This window comes from Sylvia atricapilla, chromosome 23 (genome assembly GCF_009819655.1).
Source record: "Sylvia atricapilla isolate bSylAtr1 chromosome 23, bSylAtr1.pri, whole genome shotgun sequence".
Taxonomy (NCBI): Eukaryota; Metazoa; Chordata; class Aves; order Passeriformes; family Sylviidae; genus Sylvia; species Sylvia atricapilla.
In genome coordinates this window covers 5330595-5353946 of record NC_089162.1, presented here as the reverse complement: position 1 = coordinate 5353946, position 23352 = coordinate 5330595, and the positions used below count along the sequence as shown (strand labels likewise).

The window sequence follows — 23352 nt, the reverse complement described above, 5'->3', positions numbered from 1 at the left end:
GGGCTGTGCCCCAGATGCGAACAGGAGCCGGCACTGGGGGTGCAGAGGCGGGGCCGGCAAACCCCAGGCGTGTGCTCAGGGATGCTCAGGGCCTGCTGGCAGGCAGCGAGAGGAAATTGGGCCGGTCCCTTTAAGAGGATTTTTTCGCTGCCTGGCAGCGCTGCCCGCCCGGGCAGCCCATCCATCCATCCATCCATCCATCCATCCATCCTGCCGCCCATCCTGCCCGGCAGCACCGGCCGCGGGGCTGGCGGCGAGGGGCGCCCCCGAGCAGCTCGGCCCGGGGGGCTGCTGCCCACTGCGGGGCTTCTGCTAGCCACTGCGGGGCTTCTGCTAGCCACTGCTGAGCTGGGGCCGGAGCGCCCCCCGCCCGCCCAGCCCGCCCAGCCCCGCGGAGGGATGGGGAGGAGACCCGGGCCGGGCACCCGCGGGGGCAGCGCCCAGTCCGGATCCCGCCGCTGAGCACCGCAGCCGCACAGAACCGAACCGAACCGAACCGAGCCGCTCCCAGCCCGGCCGGGCCCCCCGGGCATCGCCCCTTTGTCTGCGGAGGAACGAGGCGGGGGCGCTGCGGGAGCCGAGCCGCCGCCCCGCACCCTGCCAGGTGAGCGAGGGGGAGAGCCGAGAGGCGCCCGGGGCCGGGGAGGGGCGGGCCGGGGATGCAGGGGGCCGGCGGGGAGCGGGGATGAAGGAAGAGCATCCTCGGGCAAAGCCTTCCCGTCCCCACCCCGCGCCTCGGGGCTGGGCTAAGCCGCGGAGAGCCGCTTGCGGGATTTAGCGCTCCGTGAACGCCCAGCGGAGGAGTCAAGGTGAGCCCGAGGGCGCTTCCAGCCCGCTGCCCCCCACCACCAGCCCCGAACCCCCCGTTCCTGCACCCCGCCGATGCTGGGAGGGCACCGGCAGGCCGGGAACCCCCCCACCCCTCCTTCCCCGGGGCTGGGCTGGCTTCCTTCCAGCCCCGAGCGGGATGTGCCTGCGGCAGGGAGTGGGCTGGGGGGATCTCCCGCAGCCCCCGGCATCCGGCAGCCCCTGGCAGGGCCCGGCTGTGCGCTGCCGCCGCAGCCCCGCTGAATGTAGGTTAGCCGGGCGGTGCGAGCCCGGCCTGGGAGGTGAGATGGGCGCAGGGCACGGCCCGCTCAGGCACAGCCCCAGCTCCTTTTGGTGCTGCCGGGGGGATCCCAGACCCCTTCCCAGGCTCCGAGAGCCGCGCTCAGCCTGTTCCCCACCCTGCTCGGCTCAGCAGCTCCGCAGAGCCCCCGAGCCCAGCGGAGACGCGAGGAGGCCGGCTGTGCTGCAGCCGGCTGTGGAGCACTGCAGGCAGGAGAGGGCTGGGGCAGGGGTATCAGTGCTGGCCTGGCCTCCGAGGCTGTGCTGTAAGAGCCCGGAAGGTGAAACCATGAGCCGAGGAAGGCAGAGAAGGGATGGCACCAGCAGAGCCCCCTCCCTGCTCTGTTAAGGCTCTCCCAGCCCAGGGGGACCCCAGGCACCATCTGAGGGTCGGATGTATCCAGGACTGCTCTGCCCCAGGAGCGTGGCGTGCTTTGCCCAAGGAGGCAGCTGGAATAATCTGCTTGTTTAGGATTTCATACCTGCCTTCCCTAAGGCCGGGGCAGGGCTGGTTCCTGGGGAGTCCTTGGGGACATCCAGGCGCAGGGCAGGACATCGGCTCTGCCACCTCCCACCCTGCACCCACCGGGACAAGCGGGATTGGGGCAGGCAGCCCCCGGGGCTCGGAGGAGCTGAGCGGCTCCGGCAGCAGAGCAGGACCAAGCTGCAGGAGGTGCATGAATTATTGACTGTGGAGCTGCACAAAACCCTGCTGCCGCTCGCCCTGGGCGCAGGCTCGGCGTGCCTGGCTGGCTCCATCCCTGCAGCCAGATGTGGGTGCCGGCCGCAGCTGGGCGGAGGGGACAGCGCGGCCCCGAGCCAGCAGGAGAAGGAGGGACGGGAGAGACGGGACTCGCTGCGGGCTGGTCCCTGCAGTGCCTGAGAGAAGGAGCCCGCTGCGAGCCGAGCCCTGCGCGCTCCCCACAGAGCGGCAGGATGGCGGAGAAGGGCATGGATCCCGCCTGCGTCTCCATCGCCCTGGAGGACACCGTGTGCCACGCCGGCCCTCAGGACGCCCCGCTGCTCACCACCCACTTGAAGAAGGTGGAGAACCACATCACAGAGGCGCAGAGGTTCTCCCACCTCCCCAAGCGCTCGGCTGTCAACATCGAGTTCATCGACCTGTCCTACTCCGTGCGGGAGGGCTCCTGGTGGAGGAAGAGAGGTAGGAAGGAGCAGGCGGGTGGGGAAGGGCAGGGAGGGGACCCGCAGGGCTCTCACCCCGTTCCCGTTCTGCATGCCATGATCTCACCCTGGCCTGTCCGGGTGCCAGGGGCTCTTTGTGGCGGGTTGTTTGTTCCGGGAGCCCGTGGGAGGAGGAGGGAAGGCTCGTGTCCCGCAGCAGATGCTGTGTGCCTGCGCTGTGCAATGCCGGGAGAAGGCAGAGCGCATTCCAGGGAAACCTCCGGCCGGGGCAGACATCCCGGGGCAGCCGGGAGGGATGGGATGGGTTTCCCCAGCACTGCTGTTCGGGGTGTGATGGATGAGTGGGATGCAGCAGGAGCCCCCGGGGGTGCCCCAGCTCAGAGAAGGTGTAATTTGGGGGGGAATTCCTCTCCCTGTGCAGCCGAGGCCGTGACTCCCTTCCCTGTGTGCCGCTCTGGCCGAGAGCTCAGGGAGGGAGAGGGGAGGCAGATGGCGGCTGGTGGGTGGTAGTCTGCTTTAATTAGCGCTCTCAGTTAATGGGATGCCGCTCCGGCAGCCCGATAAGATGGAGGGTGAGCTGATCCGCAGAAGCTGACGGCAGGCGGGGGGACGAGCAGGGCCCGAGGTCACGGGGCTGCTCGGTGAGGAGCTCTGCCGGCCAGGAGTGCCGGATGGGGCTCTGTCCCCGTCCCCGGCTTGGGAACCGAGGCGCTAAACACGGCGGGAGCAGCCCTGACCTCTGCCGGGATGAAGGCGCCCTGTTTGTCCGGGATGCTGAGGAGGCATCCCAGGAGGATCCCGCGGGTCCATCGGGCGGATGGTGCTGGGGCAGCCAGGAGGGAACCGGCGGGGAAAGGCTCGGGGAGCTGGAGCGGGTGGGAGCACGCCCAGGGGTCCGGGGGTCCCGGGGCTGGCGGTGAGAGGGTCGCTTTTCTCCCCGCCTTGGGGCAGAGCTGGCGGGGGCTGGCGGTGGCTTTGGCCACAGCCCGCAGCTCCGGCTGGCCCCGCTGTGCTGAGGCAGGAGGTTACTGGCAGTCAATGAACGTGAGTAACCGCTGCGCAAGCTGCAGTGGCGCCGACGTGAGCAGCATGCGCGGTGCGGAGCCGTGCGCGCTGCCGGGGCTGGGGGGGCTACCGGCCCTGCTCGCCCCTGGCCACCCTGCGCAGCCCCCTGACCACCCCTGGCCGCCCCTCTGCCCGCGGGACCCCCTCCTGCCTCCGGGCTCCTGATCCCGAGGGGTGCCCAGGAGGAACGGGGGGCTCACGGTGCTGGGTGACCTTCCCTGGGGAGGGCAAGCCACAGGGCTCCCCCAGTGCGGTGGGACTGTGAGCGGTCTGTCCTTGGGGTTGCCCCAGCTCGGATTTGTTGGCCTTGCCCCACAGCGGCTGTCCCCGTGGGGCGCGGAGGGGACACAATTCCGTCGGGGGAATGGATGCTCAGGCTCGCTCCGTGGGGTTATCACCCCCCGGCCCGCTGCTGCCCAGCCAGGGCTCCATTTCAGGGCCAGCTCCTGAGAGCCTGAGGCTGTGCTTGTTCCTTACTCCCGACACATCATGTTCCTTCTGCCAGAAAATGCTAATCAGCCGCGTTTAAAGCAGAGATAATTCCAGGTCTGATTAGCAGTGGCTGCTGCCGGGTGCCACAGCGTGAATGCCAATGAAGGCAAGAGCCGGATTGGGAATTCTGCCTGCCCTGTGCTGCCCCGCTCCCACCGTCCCTCCCCCCTGGCCTTTGGGATCAGCATCTGAAGACATGTCCAGGAGCAGTGTCACAGCCTGGTAATCTTCCTTAGCAGCTCCGTGACCTGACCCGGGGATTTCCCTGGTCTTTGCTGTGATCCAGGTCAGGAACTTCTTCAGCGCTTGGAATCCGTGAGATCAGCCAAGGACCAGGGGCAGGGCCCGTGCTGGAGGTGACAGCTGCTGTGGGATAGCCCTGGGGGTGCTGGTGGAGACGCCTCCAGGCACACACAGCCCCCGGCACAACCCGAGGTGCCCCGGGTGCTGGGATGGCATCACAGTCCCTGCAGCACCGCTGCCCCGGGAGGCCAAACCCCTGCTGCTCTCTCCCCCAGGGTACAAGACTCTCCTCAAATGCCTGTCAGGGAAGTTCTGCCAGCGGGAGCTCATTGGGATCATGGGCCCCTCGGGAGCTGGGAAATCCACCCTGATGAACATCCTGGCCGGCTACAGGTGAGGCTGGGGGCAGCCAGCGGGGCTGGGGGTGCAGGGCCGTGCTGCATTCCCCCACTCCTCTTCCCCGCAGGGAGACCGGGATGAAGGGGCAGATCCTGGTGAACGGGCGGCCGCGGGACCTGCGCACCTTCCGCAAGATGTCCTGCTACATCATGCAGGATGACATGCTCCTGCCACACCTCACCGTGCTCGAGGCCATGATGGTGAGCGCTGGGGGACGTCCTGTGGGCTGTCTCCTCCTGGGCACCGAGCCCACGCTGACATCAGGCGTTTCCAAAGGCTCTGGGAATGTGGGAACAGAACCCTGCTGTCCGTGCTCCCGTCATCCTGAGCAGACAGGGGTGGGACCACAGTGCAGCCAGCTCTGTTCCCTCCACCAGACAGTCATATCTCCCTTCACATCTCCCTGCAGGTCTCTGCTAACCTGAAGCTGAGCGAGAAGCAGGAGGTGAAGAAGGAACTGGTAAGTGCTGGGCAGGGTGGGCCCAGACCCCCTCATCTCTCCGCAAGGTGGGGACAAGGGGAGTAAGGGTGCAGGGAGGTGGCAGGGATGGGGTGAAAGCCCACGAAAACCCTTGGCTGTGTGACAGGTGAACGAGATCCTGACGGCCCTGGGGCTGCTGGAGTGCTCGTACACCCGCACCAGCTCCCTGTCGGGGGGGCAGCGCAAGCGCCTGGCCATCGCCCTGGAGCTGGTCAACAACCCACCCGTCATGTTCTTCGACGAGCCCACCAGGTGAGGCCACGGGGCTCCCAGCTCTGCGTGCCCAGCTGGGCTGCCCCTGCTGGCATGGCCAGTCCCTCTGGTGCCCACCTGAGCCTGGGGTGGGACTGTGCCCTGGGGCTGGTCTGCATCGATCTGAGGGGAGGCAAGTGGGGGCATCTTTAGGATGTTCTTCTCCCTCTCTGAACTCTGCCTTTCTTTCTCTGCTGTCTCTTTCTCCCCCACCCCATCCTGCGTGGCCACAGCGGCCTGGACAGTGCCTCCTGCTTCCAGGTGGTGTCCCTGATGCGGTCCCTGGCTCAGGGTGGGCGCACCATCATCTGCACCATCCACCAGCCCAGCGCCAAGCTCTTCGAGATGTTCGACAAGGTTTGGGCTGGGACAGGGTCCCTCTGGCCCCAAGACTCAGGAGAGAGCCCCTGGGAGGGGTGGGCTGCAGGAATCTGACCCAGGGGTTGTGTGGCTGGGGTCTGGCAAGAGTGGCCTGTGTCCCCCTGGCACAGGGAGGTGGGCAGGGGTGGGTGACAGTGCCCTGGCTGCCCCGCACCTGCCACATCCCGGCTTTCTCTTGCAGCTCTACATCCTGAGCCAGGGCCAGTGCATCTTCAAGGGCGTCGTGACCAACCTCATCCCTTACCTGAAGGGGCTCGGCCTGCACTGCCCCACGTACCACAACCCCGCTGACTTCAGTGAGTGTCCCTACCCCAGCAGAGGGTGACAAGGTCCAAACCAGTGCCCGACCCTGGGGGCTGCCCAGGTTGCCCAAGGGAGATGCCTGTGCCATTCCTGTTAGGTGCTGGTTGGCTCTGCCCCTCTCAGCACCTCTCAGCCCCTCTCAGGCCCTCTCAGCCCCTCTCAGGCCCTCTCAGCCCCTCTCAGCCCCTCTCAGCACCTCTCAGGGGTCCTGTCCTGCTCCACAGTCATCGAAGTGGCCTCAGGAGAGTACGGGGACCTCAACCCCGTCCTGTTCCGCGCTGTCCAGAACGGGATGTGCACCATGGCTGAGAAGAAGAGCAGCCCTGACAAGGCAGATTCATCGTGCCCAACATGTGGGACGGTGAGTGGGGGCTCAGAGGAGCCTCCTGTGCCTGCAGGGGCCCCGTGGGCTGAGCCTGACCCGTGTCCCTGTGGTCTTGCAGGATGTGGATCACATCGAGAGCCACACGTTTGCCACCAGCACCTCAACTCAGTTCTGCATCCTCTTCAAGAGAACCTTCATCTGCATCCTAAGGGACACGGTGAGGGCAGGGGAGGCTGGGCCAGGGCTTGGGCTCTTCGAGGGCAGGCAGAGACAAGGAGTTACATGAGCTCTCTGCTGCTCCCTTGGGATGTTTTTTGGGGTGCGCCCCACCTTGCTGAGCCCCCCCTGTGCCTGCAGGTGCTGACCCACCTGCGGTTCATGTCCCACATCTGCATCGGGGTGCTCATCGGGCTGCTCTACCTGCACATCGGCAACGACGCGGGCAAGGTCTTCAACAACACCGGCTTCCTCTTCTTCTCCATGCTCTTCCTCATGTTCGCCGCCCTCATGCCCACCATCCTCACCTGTAAGCAGCTCCTGGGCCCAAAACCCCGCCTTGCTGCTCCAGCTGCGTGGCAGTGTGTGTGTGCTGGGGAGCCAGAGGGATTGGGCAAAAGGGGGGAATAAGAGAGAGGAGAAAAGAGAATTAAAGAACAGGAGGGAAACTTCCATTTGCCTATATGGCAGTTTTGCCCTTTAATTTGCTGTCGTTTGGCTATTTGAGCCTTGCTGGCCCAAAGCAGAACTCTGGAATTTTAATATTCTTTTTTATCCTGATAAGATGTGTGTAAATCTGTATTTTTCTGGTTCCCTTCTTTGCTTTAAACGCCCCACCCAATCTGACTTTTCCACGTGGAAATTTCCCCCATCAGCCACTGATTTTTTGGTTTTTCCCCAATGAAGGTTTGAGCACCCTCTCATGAGGCAGGTGGGCGGTTACCTGGTGATCCCACCTGCCTGCACCAGGATGGGTGGGAGAGGGGCTGGGACACCCCAGGGCAGGGAATTTCTGGCTGCTCACTTCTCATTTCCCTGCAGTCCCCCAGGAGATGACCGTATTCCTGAGGGAGCACTTGAACTACTGGTACAGCCTCAAAGCCTATTACCTGGCCAAGACCATGGCAGATGTGCCCTTCCAGGTGAGCTTTCCGTGGATTTTGGATGTCCCCAAGGAGCCCACCGTGCTGCTGGGCACAGCCAATCCCTCCGCAGTGGCCCAGGCTGGTCCCTCTGTCCCCCAGTGACCTCTGTGGGGCTGGGGGTGGCTGTGGGGCCAGCAGGGCGCTGTGTGTGTCCCCGTGCAGGTGATCTGCCCCATCGCCTACTGCAGCATCGTGTACTGGATGACGGGCCAGCCCCCCGAGGCCACGCGCTTCCTGCTCTTCTCCGCCCTGGCCACCGCCACCGCCCTGGTGGCCCAGTCCCTGGGGCTGCTCATCGGGGCTGCTTCCACCTCCCTGCAGGTCTGACGGGGCTTTGCCTGCTCTGTGGAGGGTTGTGAGGGGCTCTGTGACAATTTGGGGGGAAGCGCTGCCCGTGGGTGGGCAAGGACGTGACCCCCGGTGGCTCTGCTCCTCAGGTGGCCACCTTTGTGGGACCCGTCACTGCCATCCCCGTGCTGCTCTTCTCGGGCTTCTTCGTCAGCTTCAAGACCATCCCCACCTACCTGCAGTGGAGCTCCTACGTCTCCTACGTCAGGTGGGCCCCCAGCTCTGGCCACAGCTCCCTGTCCTGGGCTCCCCTGGGGCTCCTGTGACCCTCAGGGTGTGCTTTGCCCTAGGTATGGCTTCGAGGGGGTCATCCTCACCATCTACGCCATGGAGCGCGAGGACCTGGAGTGCCTCGAGGACTTCTGCCCTTTCCAAAAACCCATCAAGATCCTGCAGGAGCTGGACGTGGAGGAGGCCAAGCTCTACCTGGACTTCCTCATCCTGGGCATCTTCTTCGTCATCCTGCGGCTCCTGGCTTACCTGGTGCTCAGGTACAAGGTCAAATCGGAGAGATAAAGGGGCCGTGGGGCCCCGGTGCCGTTCCCGGGCCTGGCCTGCTGTGAGAGATGTTCTGCAGATGGACACGGTGCTCCTGCAGGTCCCGGACCGTGGCGGAGGCACTGGGAGGTGCCAGCCAGGCCTGGCTCAGTCGAGAAGGGTTTTGAGACATCTCGGAACTGTTTTAACCTTTCCACACACTCTTCATTGCAAAACGTTTTGTACAGCCCTGGCATGTGCCACCCTCCCCTCCAGGACTGACGAGCCCCATGGATTTGGGTCCCCTCTTGTTGTCCCTGCCTGGCGCTGCCCTGGGGACACCAGGGACGGTCCTGCCCGGGTGGTTTGTGCCCAGCACGGCTGGGAGGAGCCTGCTCAGTGCAGGGGGAGCAGCGGGCTGGGGCTGGGCTGTGAGGACACAGCTGCACAGTTGGAAGGGCAGCTCGTGGCCCCATTCCTCGTCCTGGCCAGCAGCGTGTGAGTCAGGGCTGAGAAGAGCCCAAAGATGCCGTAGGTGAAGTTGCACAAGGCTTTAGTGTTTCCTGTCGCCGTAGCCACAGAGATTGCTGCAAGCCCCTTTCCTTTCTGTGCAAATACTCCTTTTTTTTTTTTTTTTTTCTTTTTTTTCCTTATTTTTCTTTCCCCCAAACCCCACTGCATCCCAGTCTCCATGGAGGGGAAAGGGAGCCAGCAGGCAGAGAAGGACTCGGGGACTCTGTCTCAGTCTCCTGCTGGGACACCACCCTCAGAGATAGGATCTTCAAACCAGGGTCTGTGGGAGCAGGACAGTGTTCTCAGACCTTAGGGAGTCCCACATTCAGTCCCTGTTGTCTCTGGGGTCTGAGACAATTGGGTCTGAACCAAATCAACCAACACAGACAGAAGTGACTGATCCCTTGCATGGAGCGAGGAGGATTTGGGCTCCCACACCCTGCCAGTGCCAGGAGGCTGAAAATACAGGGCTGGGCTCGGCTGTGTCATCCCCGGAGCCTCTGCTGCAGGAGGAGAGCTGGCCCTGAGCCCTTCCCCTGCAGCCTCTTCCCCCAGCACCTCTGGGGCTGTCTCAGCAGGACGGGGAGGACGAGCCTCGCTCAGCACCGACTGTGCAAGGAGGGGATGCCAAGGACACCCGGCCTGTCACAGTGCCAACCCCCCAGGGTGACACTGTGCAGAAGGGGGGTCCCAGCAGAGCCCGAACTGGACACCAGGTGAGACCCCAGAGTGATTTGTTTGCAGCGGGTGACCCGGACACTGGGAAGGATTTTGCACTTTGTGACTGGTTCCAGGAAAAGTCTGGCTCGTCTCTTTTGGCTCGTGGCTCTGGTGGCTGCTCCAAAGTCACACACCTTGCAGAGGGAAGGCAATTCAGCACCTTGCTGGCTCTCCGGAGGAACTGAGCTGAGCCCAGAGCTGCTGGGGCATCTGCACATGCTGCTGTGCTGGGAACACAGCACCCTGCTTACCTGCAGAGCACAGGCCCCGTGGGTGGGCTGCCACTGCTGGCACCAGGCTGCACTTGTCACTCACAGACGTGGGAACCTGCAGGTTTTTTGGCAAGCACAGATGTGGGGGAAGCAGCCCTGCCCCACCCTGGCAGGCTGGCCCTGGTTCAGGTCAGCCTGGAGGATCCTGCTCCTGGCACTCTGAGCAGCCAGGGATTGCAGGGCAAAGGCCAGATTCCAGCAGAATCCTGGAGACTGATGGTTGGTTTTGGCTGGTTGGGTCCGGGCTGCGCAGCAGAGTCTGGCTGGCCTGACACTGGTGCTGGGCACACAGCAAAGCTGAGTTTCCCCTGCCTGGAGGGCACTGAGGAATGTTTGGCCATGGGGCCACAGAGGGTCTGCGAGCAGGACACCCCCTGCTGCCCTTTCCATGCTGAGCATCGGGGTTTTCCCCAGGGGCTGTTGTCTGACTCTTCACTGTCCCTCACAGAATTCCTGTCTGCTCCTGGATCTCCCTTCTGCAGTGGAGCTGTGCCAGCTGCAGCGCTGCCAACCACAGCCTCAGGGGCACTGAGGAGTGGGGGACAGTCCCTGTGCCTGCACAAGGTGCATGGACGGGCAGGGAGCCGGGGGATGTGGGGCTGTCACCCTTCTCCTTGTCCCTGGAGTTGATGGGACTAATGCCCTGCTTCTGTCCTGCTCTTGGGCTGGGGCTGGTTAAGCCTGGCCCAGCACAGAGCCAGCTCTGGTGAGCTGAGGCTTTTCCCTGGATGGATCCTGAGCTGCAGGAGGTGTCAGTGGGGCTCCTGCTTCCTCCCTTTGTGGCTCTCGTGGTGGGTCCTGTCTTCTGCACCCTGGAGGTGCTGCCGTCCCCAGCACTGTGCCCTGCACACCTGGACACCTCTGTGCCGTCACAGCCAGGGCCACCACCCCTCCCAGGAGGACCAGGACAAGATGGACTAGTGTGTGGAGCGAAGGGGCTACCAGCAGGCACCAGTGACTGCCACTGCCCGTGTCCCTCACGCACAGGGAAGGCTTTGCTGACCAAGCTGTGCTGGAACAGGCTTCCCCAGCTTGGAGTGACATTGCCAGGGCAGGTGGCTCCCACTGTGGGCCCCACTGGGGGTAGGGCAGCTGGCAGCAGCCCCGGGATGCCCAGGAGGGCTCTGTGCCTCCTGCACCCGTGAGCTGCAGTGTCCCAGCTGAGCAGGGGTGTGGCCACTGCGGGGCAGAGGGCCAGGACAAACCCTGGAGCTGCAGGATGGTTGTCCCCGAGCTGGGCAGGGGCTCTGGGGAGCGGGGTGATGGGGCAGGCTGCTCATCCCTGGGGCAGCAGGACACAAGTGAATGTGTTGGTATGAAGGGGCTGATGAGTGAGGGATGTGGCTCAGGACAGAGCCACCCTCGGTGCTGCCTGAACGGAGCCAAGGTGCCACTGACCTTTGTGTCTCTTCAAGGACGGTCCCAGAGGTGGTGGAAAGTGCAGGAAATGCAGGAGAAGAAGCACATTTGCACTGAGCCCCCCAGGCTGGCGTGGCAGGGCTGAGCACCCCGGGGATTATTGCTCTGCAGGAGCAGGGCAGGAGGGGTTTTCTCTGCCCAGGCATGGCAGAGGGGCGGGGTGCAGCCATCCTGCTCCAGGGGGCACTAAGGGAAGCAGCAAGGATGCACTTTATCAGCGCAGGGAAGCCGAGCCGTGGGTGCTTCTGGCTGCAGGAGTCCCACGAGGGAACGCGTCTGGATAATCAGGAGGAGTGTGAGGGAGGAGAGCAGGCTTCTCCCCCCACACCCTCTCTCCTCTCCTGCCCCTTGTGATGCACTTTGAGTGGATTGAGGGCGGGGTTCAAGCCGTGGCTCTGGCTGCCTGGGAACACCGGCTGAGCCTCAACCCACCGAAAACTGCTTCAGCCCCTTTGGCCCAAGGCTGTGTCAGGCTCTGCCCGTCACGGGTGCTGTGGTGGCAGGCAGGGCTATGGCCACTCACCTCCATGCATGTCCAGGCCACCTTTGTCACACGCACAAGAGCAAACGCTTCATCACCTGGCTGGGGTTTGCTGGAGGGGAGCCTGGGCTAGAGCAGGGGATGGGGCTTCTCCCAGGGTTTCGCCCCTCTCCCAAATCAGGCAATAAAACAGTGTTTCCTTCTCACTGTGCGTGGACAGCATTTGTCCTGTCCCCCTGCCACGGGCAGCCTGGGGCTGCCTGGGGTCTCTGTGTGTGTCCCTGCCACGCTGGACCCTGTGGTTTTCCAGCTCTCACTGGGCTGGGCAGTGGGGACACGTGTGATCTGGGAGGGGGACACCATGCAGAGCAGTGCAGGCATCGAAACTCACATTTCCACAAAACCACAGGGGTGAGCTGCTTTCTCTCCGGGACATCTTGCCAAAATCATGTGCAGGTATCAGCTGAAAGGCCGGGGAGTCTGCTGGCAGAGCCCTGCTGTGCCAGCTGCTCCTGGTGGCGTTTGCCCAGGTCTTCCTGCCTTGCTGGGAGGAGGCTGTGAAGGGCGACCAGGGCACTGCTGCCCACAGCTGCAGCCTGGCAGGAACCAGGCAGGGTGGAGGGGAGGCGCTGGGCTCTCCAGGCTGGGCTGCACACGCAGGTAAGTGCCCCGCAGGGACGGGGTGCCAGGTGCCAGCTTTGCTGCTGGCTCTCCCCAGTGCCCAGAGGGTCCCGGGAGCTGTTGGGCAGGAGGAGACGTTGCAGTTTGTGTCGGTGTTTCCGAGATGCCAGCTGTACTTGTTGGATTTCACACATCAATAAAACTTATATTTATAGTGTACTGCTTGGACGTCTCCCTTTCCTGAGAGCCTCGAGGGCACGCGTGTGATGGGGAGCGTTGAATTTGGGACCCAAATACGGCCTGGGAGCCTGACCCAGGTGTGACCCCCCAGCCCCCTGGGTGGGCTGGCACCTCCCGGCACGGCATCCAGGGACTGAGATCGTGTGTGGCCGCAGTGACACAGCTGTCCCCTGCTGGGTGGCCAGAGCGGGTCTGCCAGCAGCGAGAGGGCAGGTACAGGTGTGCGTGTTTTGTGTGAGCGCACCACGTGTGTCAAACAGGCACAACCAGGCGCTGCCGGCGCAGCCTCCCCCAGCCCCTTCTCCCGCTGGGGGGTGATCCTCTCCGGAGCAGAACCCATCCTCGCAGGCTGCTGTTGCACAGCCGGGCAGCAGCTGGGGATGCAGAGCCGCCAGATGTGCCCGGAGGACATCCCCGCCTCGCAGCACATCTGGTAAGAGCGCAGCTCCCCCCGATCCTGTGCCTTTTGGGGAAGGCTGCGGGTGTCTCTGGCAGCCTCCAGGCGCTCTCCCATCCAGCTCGGGGAGCTGGCGAGCGCCGGCCATGGGGCGGGACAGGGCACGATGGCGTTGCAGGAAGTTCTGCCTGCAAAAGCAGCCGCCTCCGCAGCGGAGCCGTGGCCGGGACAGGCATGGCAGGAGGCGGATGGGCAGCTCCGGGCTGTGCTCCGTGAGCCCGGCGGCTCGGGCACGGCGAGCTCGGCTTTCCCGGCTGGAATCCTGCTGGACGAGGTAATGCTGCCGCCGCTGTCGCCTCGCTCGGTGCCGGTCCCGCCGCCGCCCCGGCTCCTGTCCCATGGCCTCGCCATGGAGCGGGGAGGGCACAGGGAGCCGGGGCACGTCTGCCAGCAGTGCCACGGGGGTCCCCAGAGGGGTCCCCAGAAGGGTTCAGCAGCAGGGCGGCAGCACAGGGCCCCGGGCTCCGCAGAAGGGCTGGGAAGGGGCTGGGAACACGGGGCGCAGCGGGGTTTGTTTTCTGCACCGAAATCGGGACACCCGTGTTCAAGGTCAGCTCCTCTGCCCCCGTCCCTGTGCCCCGATTTCTCCATCTGGATCACAGAAAAAGGGACCGTAAACAGCGTGACCTGTGGGAGGTGTGAGCGAGCGTCGCTCCCTCTCTGCTGGGCTTTGCTTAGCTCTCTCTCCCCCGTGCCTCAGTTTCCCAGGATGTCGGGGGCCGTGAGCACCACTCCCGAGGGATCGCGCTGCTGAGCCGGGCCGGGAGCTGACTCAGCGCCGGCACAGCCGGTTCTGCCGGAGCGGACCACGCTGGGGCAGGTAAGGCTGGGCAGGGCTGTGCTGCCCCACATCCACCCCCACAGCCCCCTGCGCTCTGCTGAGCCCCTCGGAACCCGTCACCCACCCGCCCTGCGTGTTTCAGGTGGAGGATGTCCCGGGCCGTGCAGTGCCGGAGCTGCCTGCCCTGGGGCAGCTGGGCACGGCCGCCGCGGTGCCTGGCAGGGAGCACGGGGACCCGCAGCGTGTCTGTGTGTGCTGCTGCCGTGCCAGGTGAGCTGCGCTCTCAGCCCTGGCCCCCAGGGAAGCCTGTCCCTGGTGGACATCCCTGCTGAGCTGAGCAGGGGTGTGGGGCACGCTTGCCAGGTGTGAAAACAGTGGGCTGGGTGGGGCCTTGGATAGCCCCTGGGTGGGTGGGTGGCCCCTGGGTGGGTGGATGGTCCCTGCTGGGCTGGACAGGACCATTCCTGACCATTTTTCCTCCCCACCAGGTCCTGCAGGCAGGTGTTTATTCAGGAAGATCCTTTGCACCAGCAGCATCTCCCTCCCCAGGTACAGTCAGTGTCACACGGTTGGTGCTCTCTGTCACAGCACCTGGGTGGCTGAGCTGGTGGCTTTGGCACCAGGGACACTTTGCTTTGCTTCCACCTAGAAAAACACCCAGACCCACCTCCCTGCCTGCTCTGGCTCCAGCCCACCTCCTCTGCCTCCCCAGGGGTTTTCTGGGAATGCACAGCCTGTGGCTTGCTGACCTGCCATCACCTCCCAGCCGTGCCCCTACCCCGGCCCTGTGCTCTCCTGTGCTGTGGGGGAAGGAAGGGGTGAGCTGGCTCCTCTCAGCACTTCCCACAGCCTCGCTTGTGACCTGCCCACCCCGCCCCAGGCAGGGTTTGGAGCTGTTTGACACTCTCCCTCCTCCCACAGGGGCTGTGTTCGCTCTCTCCAGGGAGACTCCCAGGGGAGCCCTGCCCAGCCCGGCTCCTCTCGCCATGGTCAGTCCCAGCTGAGGAACGTGGCCTCTTCTGGTGAGTTTGCAGCTCTGGTCTGGAGGGTCTAGAGGGTCCTACACAGTGGGGTGAGGGCAGCTGCTGTCCTGGGCAGTATGAGGGTTCCCCATAACTGGGTCCTGTCCTCTCTCTGCTGTGACTTTGGGCAGGCAATTTGCCCAGTCCCCTGCCAGTGAGCAGCCCTCATCATGTCCAACACCTTCCTCCTTCCAGGTGCCATCAAGAAGCACCAGAAGAGCCTGTCTGCGTGGTTCAGCCACCAGCCCAACGAGGAGAGGCAGTTCGGCCCTTCCTTCTCTCTGGATGCCGTCCACGTGGACCCAGTGATCCGGGAGAGCTCCCTGGAGGAGATTCTGAAACCCTCCCCTGATTTAACCATCCAGAACCAGCTCCAGCAGCCCCGTAGAAAGGTCATCAGCCTCCACAACCTCTTTGACGTGGACGCCTGCGGGCGGCAGGTGAAGAACGTGGTGCTCTACGGCACCGTGGGCACGGGCAAGAGCACCCTCATCAAGAAGATGGTGGTGGACTGGTGCCACGGCCGCCTGCCCCGCTTCGAGCTGGTCATCCCCTTCTCCTGCGAGGACCTGTCCCACAGCCACGCCCACGTGTCCCTGAGGCGCCTCATCACCAAGAAGTACCAGCACCTCCGGGATGTGGTGCCGGTGCTGGAAGCTTCCAACCTCAGGGTGCTCTTCATCCTCAACGGCCTGGAGCGCCTCAACCTGGACTTTCGCCTGGCTGGCACGGAGCTGTGCTGTGACCCCAACGAGCCCGTGCCTCCCTCTGCCATCGTGGTCAACCTGCTGAGGAAATACCTCCTGCCCGAGGTGGGTGTTGCACTCCTTTGTGCTGGGAAAAGGTTGGGGGTGAGCCCTGAGGCATCACAGGGATAATTATTGGTGGTCCAGCTTGGCTGGGAGCAAGCAGGCAGCCTCTGTTCCTGGAGGGACTTGTCGAGGTGGCCTCATGTGGGATCTCTGGGGAGGCCTGGTGAGGTAAATGAAGAACTGTGATCTTCCAGATTTTATTTATGTCCAGGAAGGAATGGGGAAGTTTTCTGTCCCCTCTGCCTGGGCCAGGTTTGATCCAGCGCCTTTTGTGCAGCGGCTTTGTGCACCCCAACCTGTGGACGGGGTGATCTTTGTGCACCTCTCTGTGCTCTGCTGAGCAGCCCCAAGCTCATTCACCCCTGTGTCCCCAGGCCAGCATCATCGTCACCACGCGCCCGTCGGCCGTGCGCCGCATCCCCGGCAAGTACGTGGGACGCTACGCCGAGATCTGCGGCTTCTCCGACACCAACCTGCAGAAACTCTACTTCCAGATGCGCCTCAGCCAGCCCGGCTGCTCCGGAGAGGAAAGCCAGGATCGCGCCTCAGCAGAGCAGGAGAACCTGGTGGAGATGTTGTCGAGGAATTTGGAGCGTCACAACCAGATAACGGCCGCCTGCTTCTTGCCCTCCTACTGCTGGCTGGTGTGCACCACCCTGCACTTCCTCTACTTCACCAGGACGGTTCCTCCCAGCCAGACCCTGACTGGCATCTACACCAGCTTCCTGAGGCTCAACTTCAGCGGGGAGGTGCTGGACAGCGCCGACCCCACCCACATCTCCATGATGAAGTACGTGGCCAAGACAGTGGGCAAGCTGGCCTACGAGGGGGTGATGTCCCGCAAGACCTGCTTCTCAGAGGAGGACCTGCGGCAGTGCTTCGAGGTGGAGATGAAGACTGAAAGCGAGCTCAACCTCCTGGAGGTTTTCCGCAGCGACGTCTTCCGCTTCTTCCTCAGCCCGTGCGTGCAGCCGGGCAAGGAGCACACCTTTGTCTTCACCATCCCCGCCATGCAGGAGTACCTGGCAGCCCTGTACGTGGTGCTGGGCGAGAAGAAGACCCTGGCCCAGAGGGTGGGCAAGGAGCTGTCGGAGGTCATCGGGAAGGTGAGCGAAGACGTGGCCGTGGTTGTGAACATCGTCTCCAAGGTGCTGCCCCTGCGCTTCCTCCCCGTGCTCTTCAACCTGCTCAAGATCTTCCCTCGCTACTTCTCCCAGGTGAGCGGCAAGGACAGGGACGCCATTGCCCACACCATGGCAGAGGAGCTCTTCAAAGAGGAGGACTACTACAACGACGACGTCTTGGACCAGATCAACTCCAGCATCCTGGGCGTGGAGGGCCCCATGCGCCACCCTGATGAGGCCCCGGATGACGAGGTCTTCGAGCTCTTCCCTATTTTTATGGGTGGGATCCTGTCCCGCCGTAACCGCGCCATCCTGGAGCAGCTGGGCTGCTCCATCAAGAACCTGGCGGCCTTTGAGATCGCCCAGGCCATGAAGAAGACGGTGATCAGGAAGGGCCGCAAGGGCCTGCCCCCCTCTGAGCTCATGGACTACCTGTTCTTCCTGCACGAGTTCCAGAACGAGCGCTTCACGGCCGAGGCCGTCCGCTCCCTCCGCGCTGTCAACCTCTCCTCCGTCAAGATGACCCCTCTCAAGTGCTCTGTGCTGGCATCTGTCATGAGCACCACGTGTCACGAGGTGGAGGAGCTGAACCTGACCTCCTGCAACCTGGACAGCGGCAGCTTGAGGACCCTCTTCCCTGTCCTGCTGAGATGCAAAGCTCTCCAGTGAGTAGAACCTCCTCCTGCCCTTGAGTGCTGCTCAAAACCTGGGTTCTTTCTCTCCCCTGCCCGTCACAGGGATGCTTTAGGAGCCCAGGTGGAAAATTTAGGAAAGGACATGTTTATCCTCAGTGCAGACCTAGGGAACTACAGCTTCCAACATGCAACACTCCTTGAGCAGCCTTTCTAGGGCACTGCATGCTGGGATTTGCAGTCCCAGCTCACCCTCCCGCAGGAATTTTTGGGAAGTTCCCTGCAGCTGGTACAGGCTGGGCGGGCTGCCAGCTGTCCTGACAGACCCGAGTCCCTACGGGAAGTTACTCGGCATCCCCGTGCCGTTAGCTCTGTGAGGAGTTTGCCGTCCCGAAGGTGGGAGTCTGGGCTGTGCAGATGTTCCCAGAGACCTTCCAGAACACTGGTGGAGCTGCAGGTCTTCCTGCCGCCCAGGTGGTGGCGAGACGTGCTCGGCACAGATGGATCGGGCTGTGCAGCTGGGCTGTGCCGCACTTCCTTCCTCCAGATGCTCAGGAGGGCTTGATGGAGCCCTGCTCCCTCCTCTGACCTTCACCCACCCCCTGAAGATTCCCCCATCCCCTTCCCCTCGCCCTGCTGCTGCTGGCACTGGCTCTGCTGGCTCATGCTCCAGTGCGGTGTCACTGTGCTCCCTTTGGGAGAGGAAACCTGGAGTGGCCTAGTTTGGGGAGCCCAGGGAGGATGGTGATGGGCAAAACGGAGCGGGCAGGGCTGCCAGGCTCACAGGTAACAGCCATTTTGTTCCTGTCACCCCCCGTGCCTTGCTCTGCGCCAGTCTGCAGCTCAACAGCCTGGGCTCCGACGCCTGCAAGGAAATCCGTGACCTGCTCCTGCATGACAAGTGTGTGGTGAGCAGCCTGCGGTGAGTACGGCCCCCGCCCCTGCATGACACTGCCACCGCTGCCCACCAGGTGCCAGGGCACTCGCTGAGCTCGCGTGTCCACAGGCTGGCCAACAACCCCGTGGGCGAGCAGGGCGCCCGGTACCTGGCCGAGGCGCTGGCCGGGAACCGCTCGCTGACACAGCTGTCCCTGCTGCACACCGCGCTGGGGGACCCCGGCGCCGAGGCCATCGCCCAGCACCTGGCCGAGAACCAGCACCTGCAGGAGCTCAACCTGGGCTACAACTCCCTGACGGACGCGGCGGCCCTGCGCGTGGTGGAGGTGGCCAAAAGGCACGAGACGCTGGACAAAGTGCAGTGAGTCCCCTCTGCCACATCCCTTTTGCCCACACGGATCCCTGTCCTGTCTGCCTCTGTCCTTCCCCTCAGCCCTCACCAGGGTCTGCTCCTTGCTTTCCCAGTCTCTACTTCAACGACATCAGTGAGGATGGCAAGAGGGCGCTTGACAGCCTGCGCATGGACCGGGATGGTGTCAGGGCTCTGGTTTTCCTCACGGCGGGCACCGACGTCTCCGATTACTGGTCCCACATCCTGAACGTGGTGCAGAGGAACCTGCCCTTCTGGGACCGTGAGCGGGTCCGGCAGCACCTCGCCCTCCTCCTGCAGGACCTGGAGAGCAGCCGCAGCCAGACTGCCAATCCCTGGAGGAAAGCCAAATTCCTGCGAGTCGAGAGCGAGGTCAAGAAAATGCTGGGGAAACTGCAGGATGGGAGCCTCTAACCTGCTGCCCATCCACCAGCCAGGGGTGGGGCAGTGGTGTGTGCCCAGCAGCACATTCCCTGTGCCCTTACCCACCGGGAGAAGCTGGCTGGATGGTGCTGTCAAAGGTGCTGGGTGTGTGGGGTCAGCCTCGTCTGCAGGCGAGGCTGAAGTGTGGGAACGGGACAGAAATCAGGCCAGGAGAAAATGGGACTTTGCTCTTCTGGGCTTGTGGAAAGCCAGCCCCTGCACCCTGCCCAGAGCGGTGGCAGGGAGCAGGATTGGGGCTTGTCTGTGAATCTTTTGGGAGCATTAAAGTGCACCTTTTTATTTCCACTGAAGCACACTAGTACCAAGACTTGATCTCCTGTTCGGGCCCTTCCTGGGGAGGGATATAGAGCCACCTCTCCAGCAGCTGGAGTGGAGGGTTCTGCCTTTCCCCATCCCACAGCACTGCCATGGAGCAGCCCACCTCTGCTCCAGCGCTGAACCAGTCACTCTTCCCCCCGTGTGTCCCCCTGGAAGCCACCAGGAGCTGTCCCCAAGCTGGGTGACCCTGGAGTGCTGGTCGCTGCTCCCAGCTCCGACTGGCATTTCCCTGGGGCTGGGAGGGCAGGGGAGACTCGGAGCTGTTTAACCATTAAACCTGAGACGTCTTGGAAGAGGCGGGGACACTTCCCTGCCACTTCACCCTGTACCTTGCTCCCTCTGGCAATCCCTGCAGCCATGAAGCAAACAAAAGGTATGTGCCCGGGGAATCCTCTGGAGACCCTTCCCCACTCACACACACACATCTGCTGCCAGATGGAGCAATGTCAGAGCTCAGGCAGCCTGTGGGAAGGAGCCAGAGGTGTGCAGGAAAATGTCTCGTCGTGGGGATCCTGGGGAGGAATCTCTTCTCCCCGGGTTTGTGGTTTCTGGTGCCCGAAGAGGTGTGGAGGGGTTGTGTGGGGGGTGTGTGCAGGGGAAGGTCTCTGTTTCCTTCTCCTGGCTCCAGCAGCTCTCTGGGAACCTGGTGAACCTTCTCACCCCACACTGAAGAGCCCTGTGAACCCCCAGGACTGAGTCCATCTGCTTGGCCCTGCTCTGGCCCTGCAGTGAGTGCCCATGGGACCCGAGCAGCAGGTCCTGCTGTTGGGAATGCAGGAGGACCCTGGTGTCAGGGCCAAGGAACAACCTGTGCTGAGAGACAGAGGGGCTTGGGGGCTGTGTGGGCTCGGCACACCCCTCACCTGGCATGGCAGGCTCAGCCTGAGAGTGGACAAGCCCTGAGTGCTCGAGAGCGTGGGGTCTGCTCCCAGCCCACCACCTCCTGTGCTGACCTCTCCTCTCCCTCCGCAGGGCTCGAGGGAGACAAGATGTCCATCATGTAAGTGCTGATCTCCCCTTGGCCAGGGGCGTTCTGGGGCTCAGGAGAGATGTGGGGAATGGTCCAAGAGGGAATTCCCATCTGGCTTTCCCCAAGGAAGAGGAGGCACAGGCTCCAGTTGGCCCTTTCTGGGAGGAACAAGCTCCCCAAGGCTGGGGGAGGCAGGGGCACGGCCATCCTGCACTAACGTGGCCTCTCCTGCCCTTTATCATTTCAGAAAATTTGAATTTAACCCCAAAGTTGGGATCGACAACCCTGCCTTGACACTGACTGAGGACACGGGTAAATAAACGCACCCTCCTCTCCCAGGGTGTCCTTGTGTCTGCACGGGCTTGTGGCACCTGGGTGTCCTTGTGTCTGCACGGGGTGGTGGCACCTGGGCACTGCTGGGGCCCTGAGCTGCCTCACACTGGGGACTGTGGGACGTGAACACAGAAGGGATGAGCAGACCCCCAGCCCAGGATGGGGTGGAGAACGTGTGTGAGGATCCCTGCTCACTGTGTGCCCCCACACAGATGGTGAGGGCGTGGGGGAGCCCCGCTTCTACCTCCTGAGCAAGGAGAGCACGGAGACCTTCGGCTTCTGCCTGCACGAGGAGCTGGGCTGCCAGGGCCACGTCATCCGGCAGATCGAGCTGGGAGGGGTGGCCCAGCGCAGGGGGCTGCAGGACGGGGACCGCCTGCTCCAGGTCAATGGCCACTTCGTGGACCACATGGACCACCTCAGGGTAAGCTGGGAGCATGCCATGGGAAGGCCTGGCTCCTCCCCAGGGGATGGATGACGCCTGCTGACCCCAGGGACCCTGATCCCGCCCCGTCAGAGGGGTGCCTGCTCAGGGTTCACAGCCTGGCTCCTTCCAGGTGGTGCAGAAGATCAAGGCCAGCGGGAACCAGGTCCTGCTGGCAGTGCTGGATGGTGACTCCTATGAAACAGCCAAATCTCTGGGCAGGGACCTGTCCCAGCTGCTGCCAGATGACATCCGCCCGCGCCTCTGCCATGTCACGAGGGACAAAAGCGGCTTTGGCTTCAGCGTGTCCTGTCCAGAAGGTAAAGCAGGATGCTGCCACCACGGGTCTCCTCGTTGTAGCACCTCACTCACCCCAAAATGTCCCTTCTGCTCCTGCTGCAGGCACCAAGGGCACCTTCCAGCTGTCGGTGCTGCAGGACGGGCCAGCGGACAGAGCAGGGGTGCCACCAGGCTGCTGGCTGCTGGAGCTCAACGGGGACAGCGTGAAGAACTACTCCCACACTCAGCTCACCAAAAAGGTGCCTGCTCCGGGCATGGAGAGGGCGAGGGATGGGGTTGAGAGTGTCACTGAGCGCCCTGTGCTTCTCATCCAGCTAAAGCAGAGCGGCAACAAGGTGACCCTGCTGGTGGCATCCAGCGCCGTGGAGGAGTTTTATCGCCTGCGGGGCCTGCGGGTCACGGCTGCCTTGGCAGACACCTCCAGGCTGCCCTTCAAGGTCCGCGAGCTGCACCTGCTGAAGGGTCCTGCTGGCTACGGGTTCCTGCTCAAGGAGGATGACTGCAGCTCAGGGGGAGTAGGTGAGGGGGCTGAGAGGGGCGGGTTGTACCTGAGCGTGGTTGGGAAGAGCTGAGAGCTCTGTGCCTGCTGCACACGGGGGTGAGCAGAGCCGGTTCCCCTCTGCGAGCCTCTCCCCTGTCTCTGCCCCGCTGTGCAGGCCAGTTCCTGTGGGATGTGGATGCGGGGCTGCCGGCAGAGCGGGCAGGGATGAGGGAAGGGGACCGTGTGCTGGCGGTGAACGGGGAGAGCATCGAGGGGCTGGACCACGAGCAGACGGTGCAAAGGATCCGCGCCCGGGAGGATCAGGTGACGCTGCTGGTCATCGACCCTGCTGGTGATGAGTTCTACCACTCGGTAGGTTTTGGGGGCAGCCCTGGGGTGCTGTGAGGCTGCTCGGTGGGGTGGCTGTCCTCCACAGGGGCTGGGCATCCATCCCTCTTCTGCTCTTCCAGATCGGGCTGTCCCCCCTGCAGTTCTTTGGGGACAGTGACCCCGCCTCAGGCTCCTGCTCGCCCTCCTTGCCCTCTCGCAGTGGCTCCCCTGCGCTCTGTGACGTTGAGGTGGCACCCAAGGGACCCGTGTCCTGGCTGATGGCTGCTGCCAACAGTATAGAGATCATACAGGTAACTCCTCAGGGCAGTGCTCACAGCCTGGCAGCGCTCTGAGTGCTGCCACCCTCCTGTTCTGCCCATCCTAACATTCCCCTAGGATGTGGTGCTGCCAGGAGGAGGCTGTGTGGTCCAGGCAGAGCCTCTTTAACTTGTGTCCCTGCAGAGCCAGCGCCAGGAGGAACAGATGAAGCTGTGCCAGGCGTTCTAACAGCCCAGGAGCCTCTGGACAGACTCTCCCACACAGCACCTCCACAGCACAGCCCCTGGGGCCTCAGCACTGCTCAGCATGGACCCTGCACACGCAGCTCCTGTGTCTCCATGCCTGGCTCACAGCATGACACTCCCAGGGACTCGTCTCTGCTCACCGAGGCTGGCTCAGAGCTTTTATCAACCACAATGGCAGCTCCTTGAAACCCGACCACAGACCTGTGTCTTTGCCTGCTCAGCTACCTCCAGGGATTTCTCAGGACATTGCACTGAAGCCCTTGCCCAGCTCCAGGCTCTGGGAGTTCCCAGGAGAGCTGAGGCACTGCCCTCTGCACCATGACCCAGGGGACTTGAGGGTTGGCTCAGATCTGCACGTGCATGGACGTCTCTCCTGTGCTTCTCCTCTCAACCTCTCCCTGAAGCTGTGGGCAGTGAGTGTCCACCACCCACCACCAGCCTGTTCCTGCACCACCCTTTTGGGGTGTGATTAAAGGACAAATCCACACTGCTGTTTGTGTGGGTGATGTTATGGACAGCACTGCGACTTGGCAGCACGTTCCAGGGCCAGATCCGTCCTCTCTTCCCAAGCCCGGAGTTGGGCAGTGGATGTAGTAACCTCTCCAGGCGTGCTGCTGAGAGGGTGGGGGCTGAGAGCCATCCTGAGAGCCCCTGGGCACTGCTCCTCCAGGAATCTGAGAGCAAACTCCTGTAGGCATCCCTTGTG

General features: G+C 63.4%; 3 protein-coding genes across 3 annotated transcripts; all 3 read left to right on the top strand.

Annotated features, from left to right (window-relative positions):
- Nucleotides 1-1351: 1351 nt before the first annotated feature.
- On the top strand, nt 1352-12406 carry ABCG4 (ATP binding cassette subfamily G member 4). The gene is made up of 14 exons (XM_066334609.1): nt 1352-2272; nt 4329-4446; nt 4520-4652; nt 4862-4912; nt 5040-5185; nt 5419-5542; nt 5748-5862; nt 6094-6230; nt 6313-6411; nt 6552-6720; nt 7233-7333; nt 7499-7657; nt 7774-7892; nt 7975-12406. The coding sequence occupies exons 1-14, from the start codon at nt 1879-1881 to the stop codon at nt 8198-8200; spliced, it is 2091 nt and encodes a 696-aa protein (XP_066190706.1). The 5' UTR covers nt 1352-1878; the 3' UTR covers nt 8201-12406.
- Nucleotides 12407-12613: 207 nt separating this feature from the next.
- On the top strand, nt 12614-20865 carry NLRX1 (NLR family member X1). Its single transcript, XM_066334666.1, has 13 exons — nt 12614-13158; nt 13585-13704; nt 13808-13935; nt 14154-14214; nt 14587-14687; nt 14883-15499; nt 15874-17288; nt 18091-18177; nt 18262-18513; nt 18618-18894; nt 20257-20284; nt 20502-20566; nt 20800-20865. Coding segments are annotated over exons 3-12 (2961 nt in total). The 5' UTR covers nt 12614-13158; nt 13585-13704; nt 13808-13814; the 3' UTR covers nt 20504-20566; nt 20800-20865.
- On the top strand, nt 18791-23133 carry NHERF4 (NHERF family PDZ scaffold protein 4). Its single transcript, XM_066334669.1, has 10 exons — nt 18791-18894; nt 20257-20284; nt 20502-20566; nt 20800-21011; nt 21145-21331; nt 21414-21550; nt 21626-21830; nt 21968-22164; nt 22263-22433; nt 22585-23133. Exons 2-10 carry the CDS (start codon nt 20274-20276, stop codon nt 22627-22629), a joined length of 1230 nt encoding a protein of 409 aa, XP_066190766.1. The 5' UTR covers nt 18791-18894; nt 20257-20273; the 3' UTR covers nt 22630-23133.
- Nucleotides 23134-23352: the final 219 nt, after the last annotated feature.

Coding starts and splice junctions, on each gene's coding strand:
- NHERF4 (XM_066334669.1), top strand. Junction 20,567..20,799: donor GACACTGACTGAGGACACGG/GTAAATAAACGC, acceptor GCCCCCACACAG/ATGGTGAGGGCGTGGGGGAG. Junction 21,551..21,625: donor ACACTCAGCTCACCAAAAAG/GTGCCTGCTCCG, acceptor CTTCTCATCCAG/CTAAAGCAGAGCGGCAACAA.
- ABCG4 (XM_066334609.1), top strand. CDS start 1,879: ATGTGGGTGCCGGCCGCAGCTGGGCGGAGGGGACAGCGCGGCCCCGAG. Junction 6,412..6,551: donor TCTGCATCCTAAGGGACACG/GTGAGGGCAGGG, acceptor CTGTGCCTGCAG/GTGCTGACCCACCTGCGGTT. Junction 6,721..7,232: donor CATGCCCACCATCCTCACCT/GTAAGCAGCTCC, acceptor ATTTCCCTGCAG/TCCCCCAGGAGATGACCGTA.
- NLRX1 (XM_066334666.1), top strand. CDS start 13,815: ATGTCCCGGGCCGTGCAGTGCCGGAGCTGCCTGCCCTGGGGCAGCTGG. Junction 17,289..18,090: donor CTGAGATGCAAAGCTCTCCA/GTGAGTAGAACC, acceptor GCTCTGCGCCAG/TCTGCAGCTCAACAGCCTGG. Junction 18,895..20,256: donor TCCTGCGAGTCGAGAGCGAG/GTCAAGAAAATG, acceptor CTCCCTCCGCAG/GGCTCGAGGGAGACAAGATG.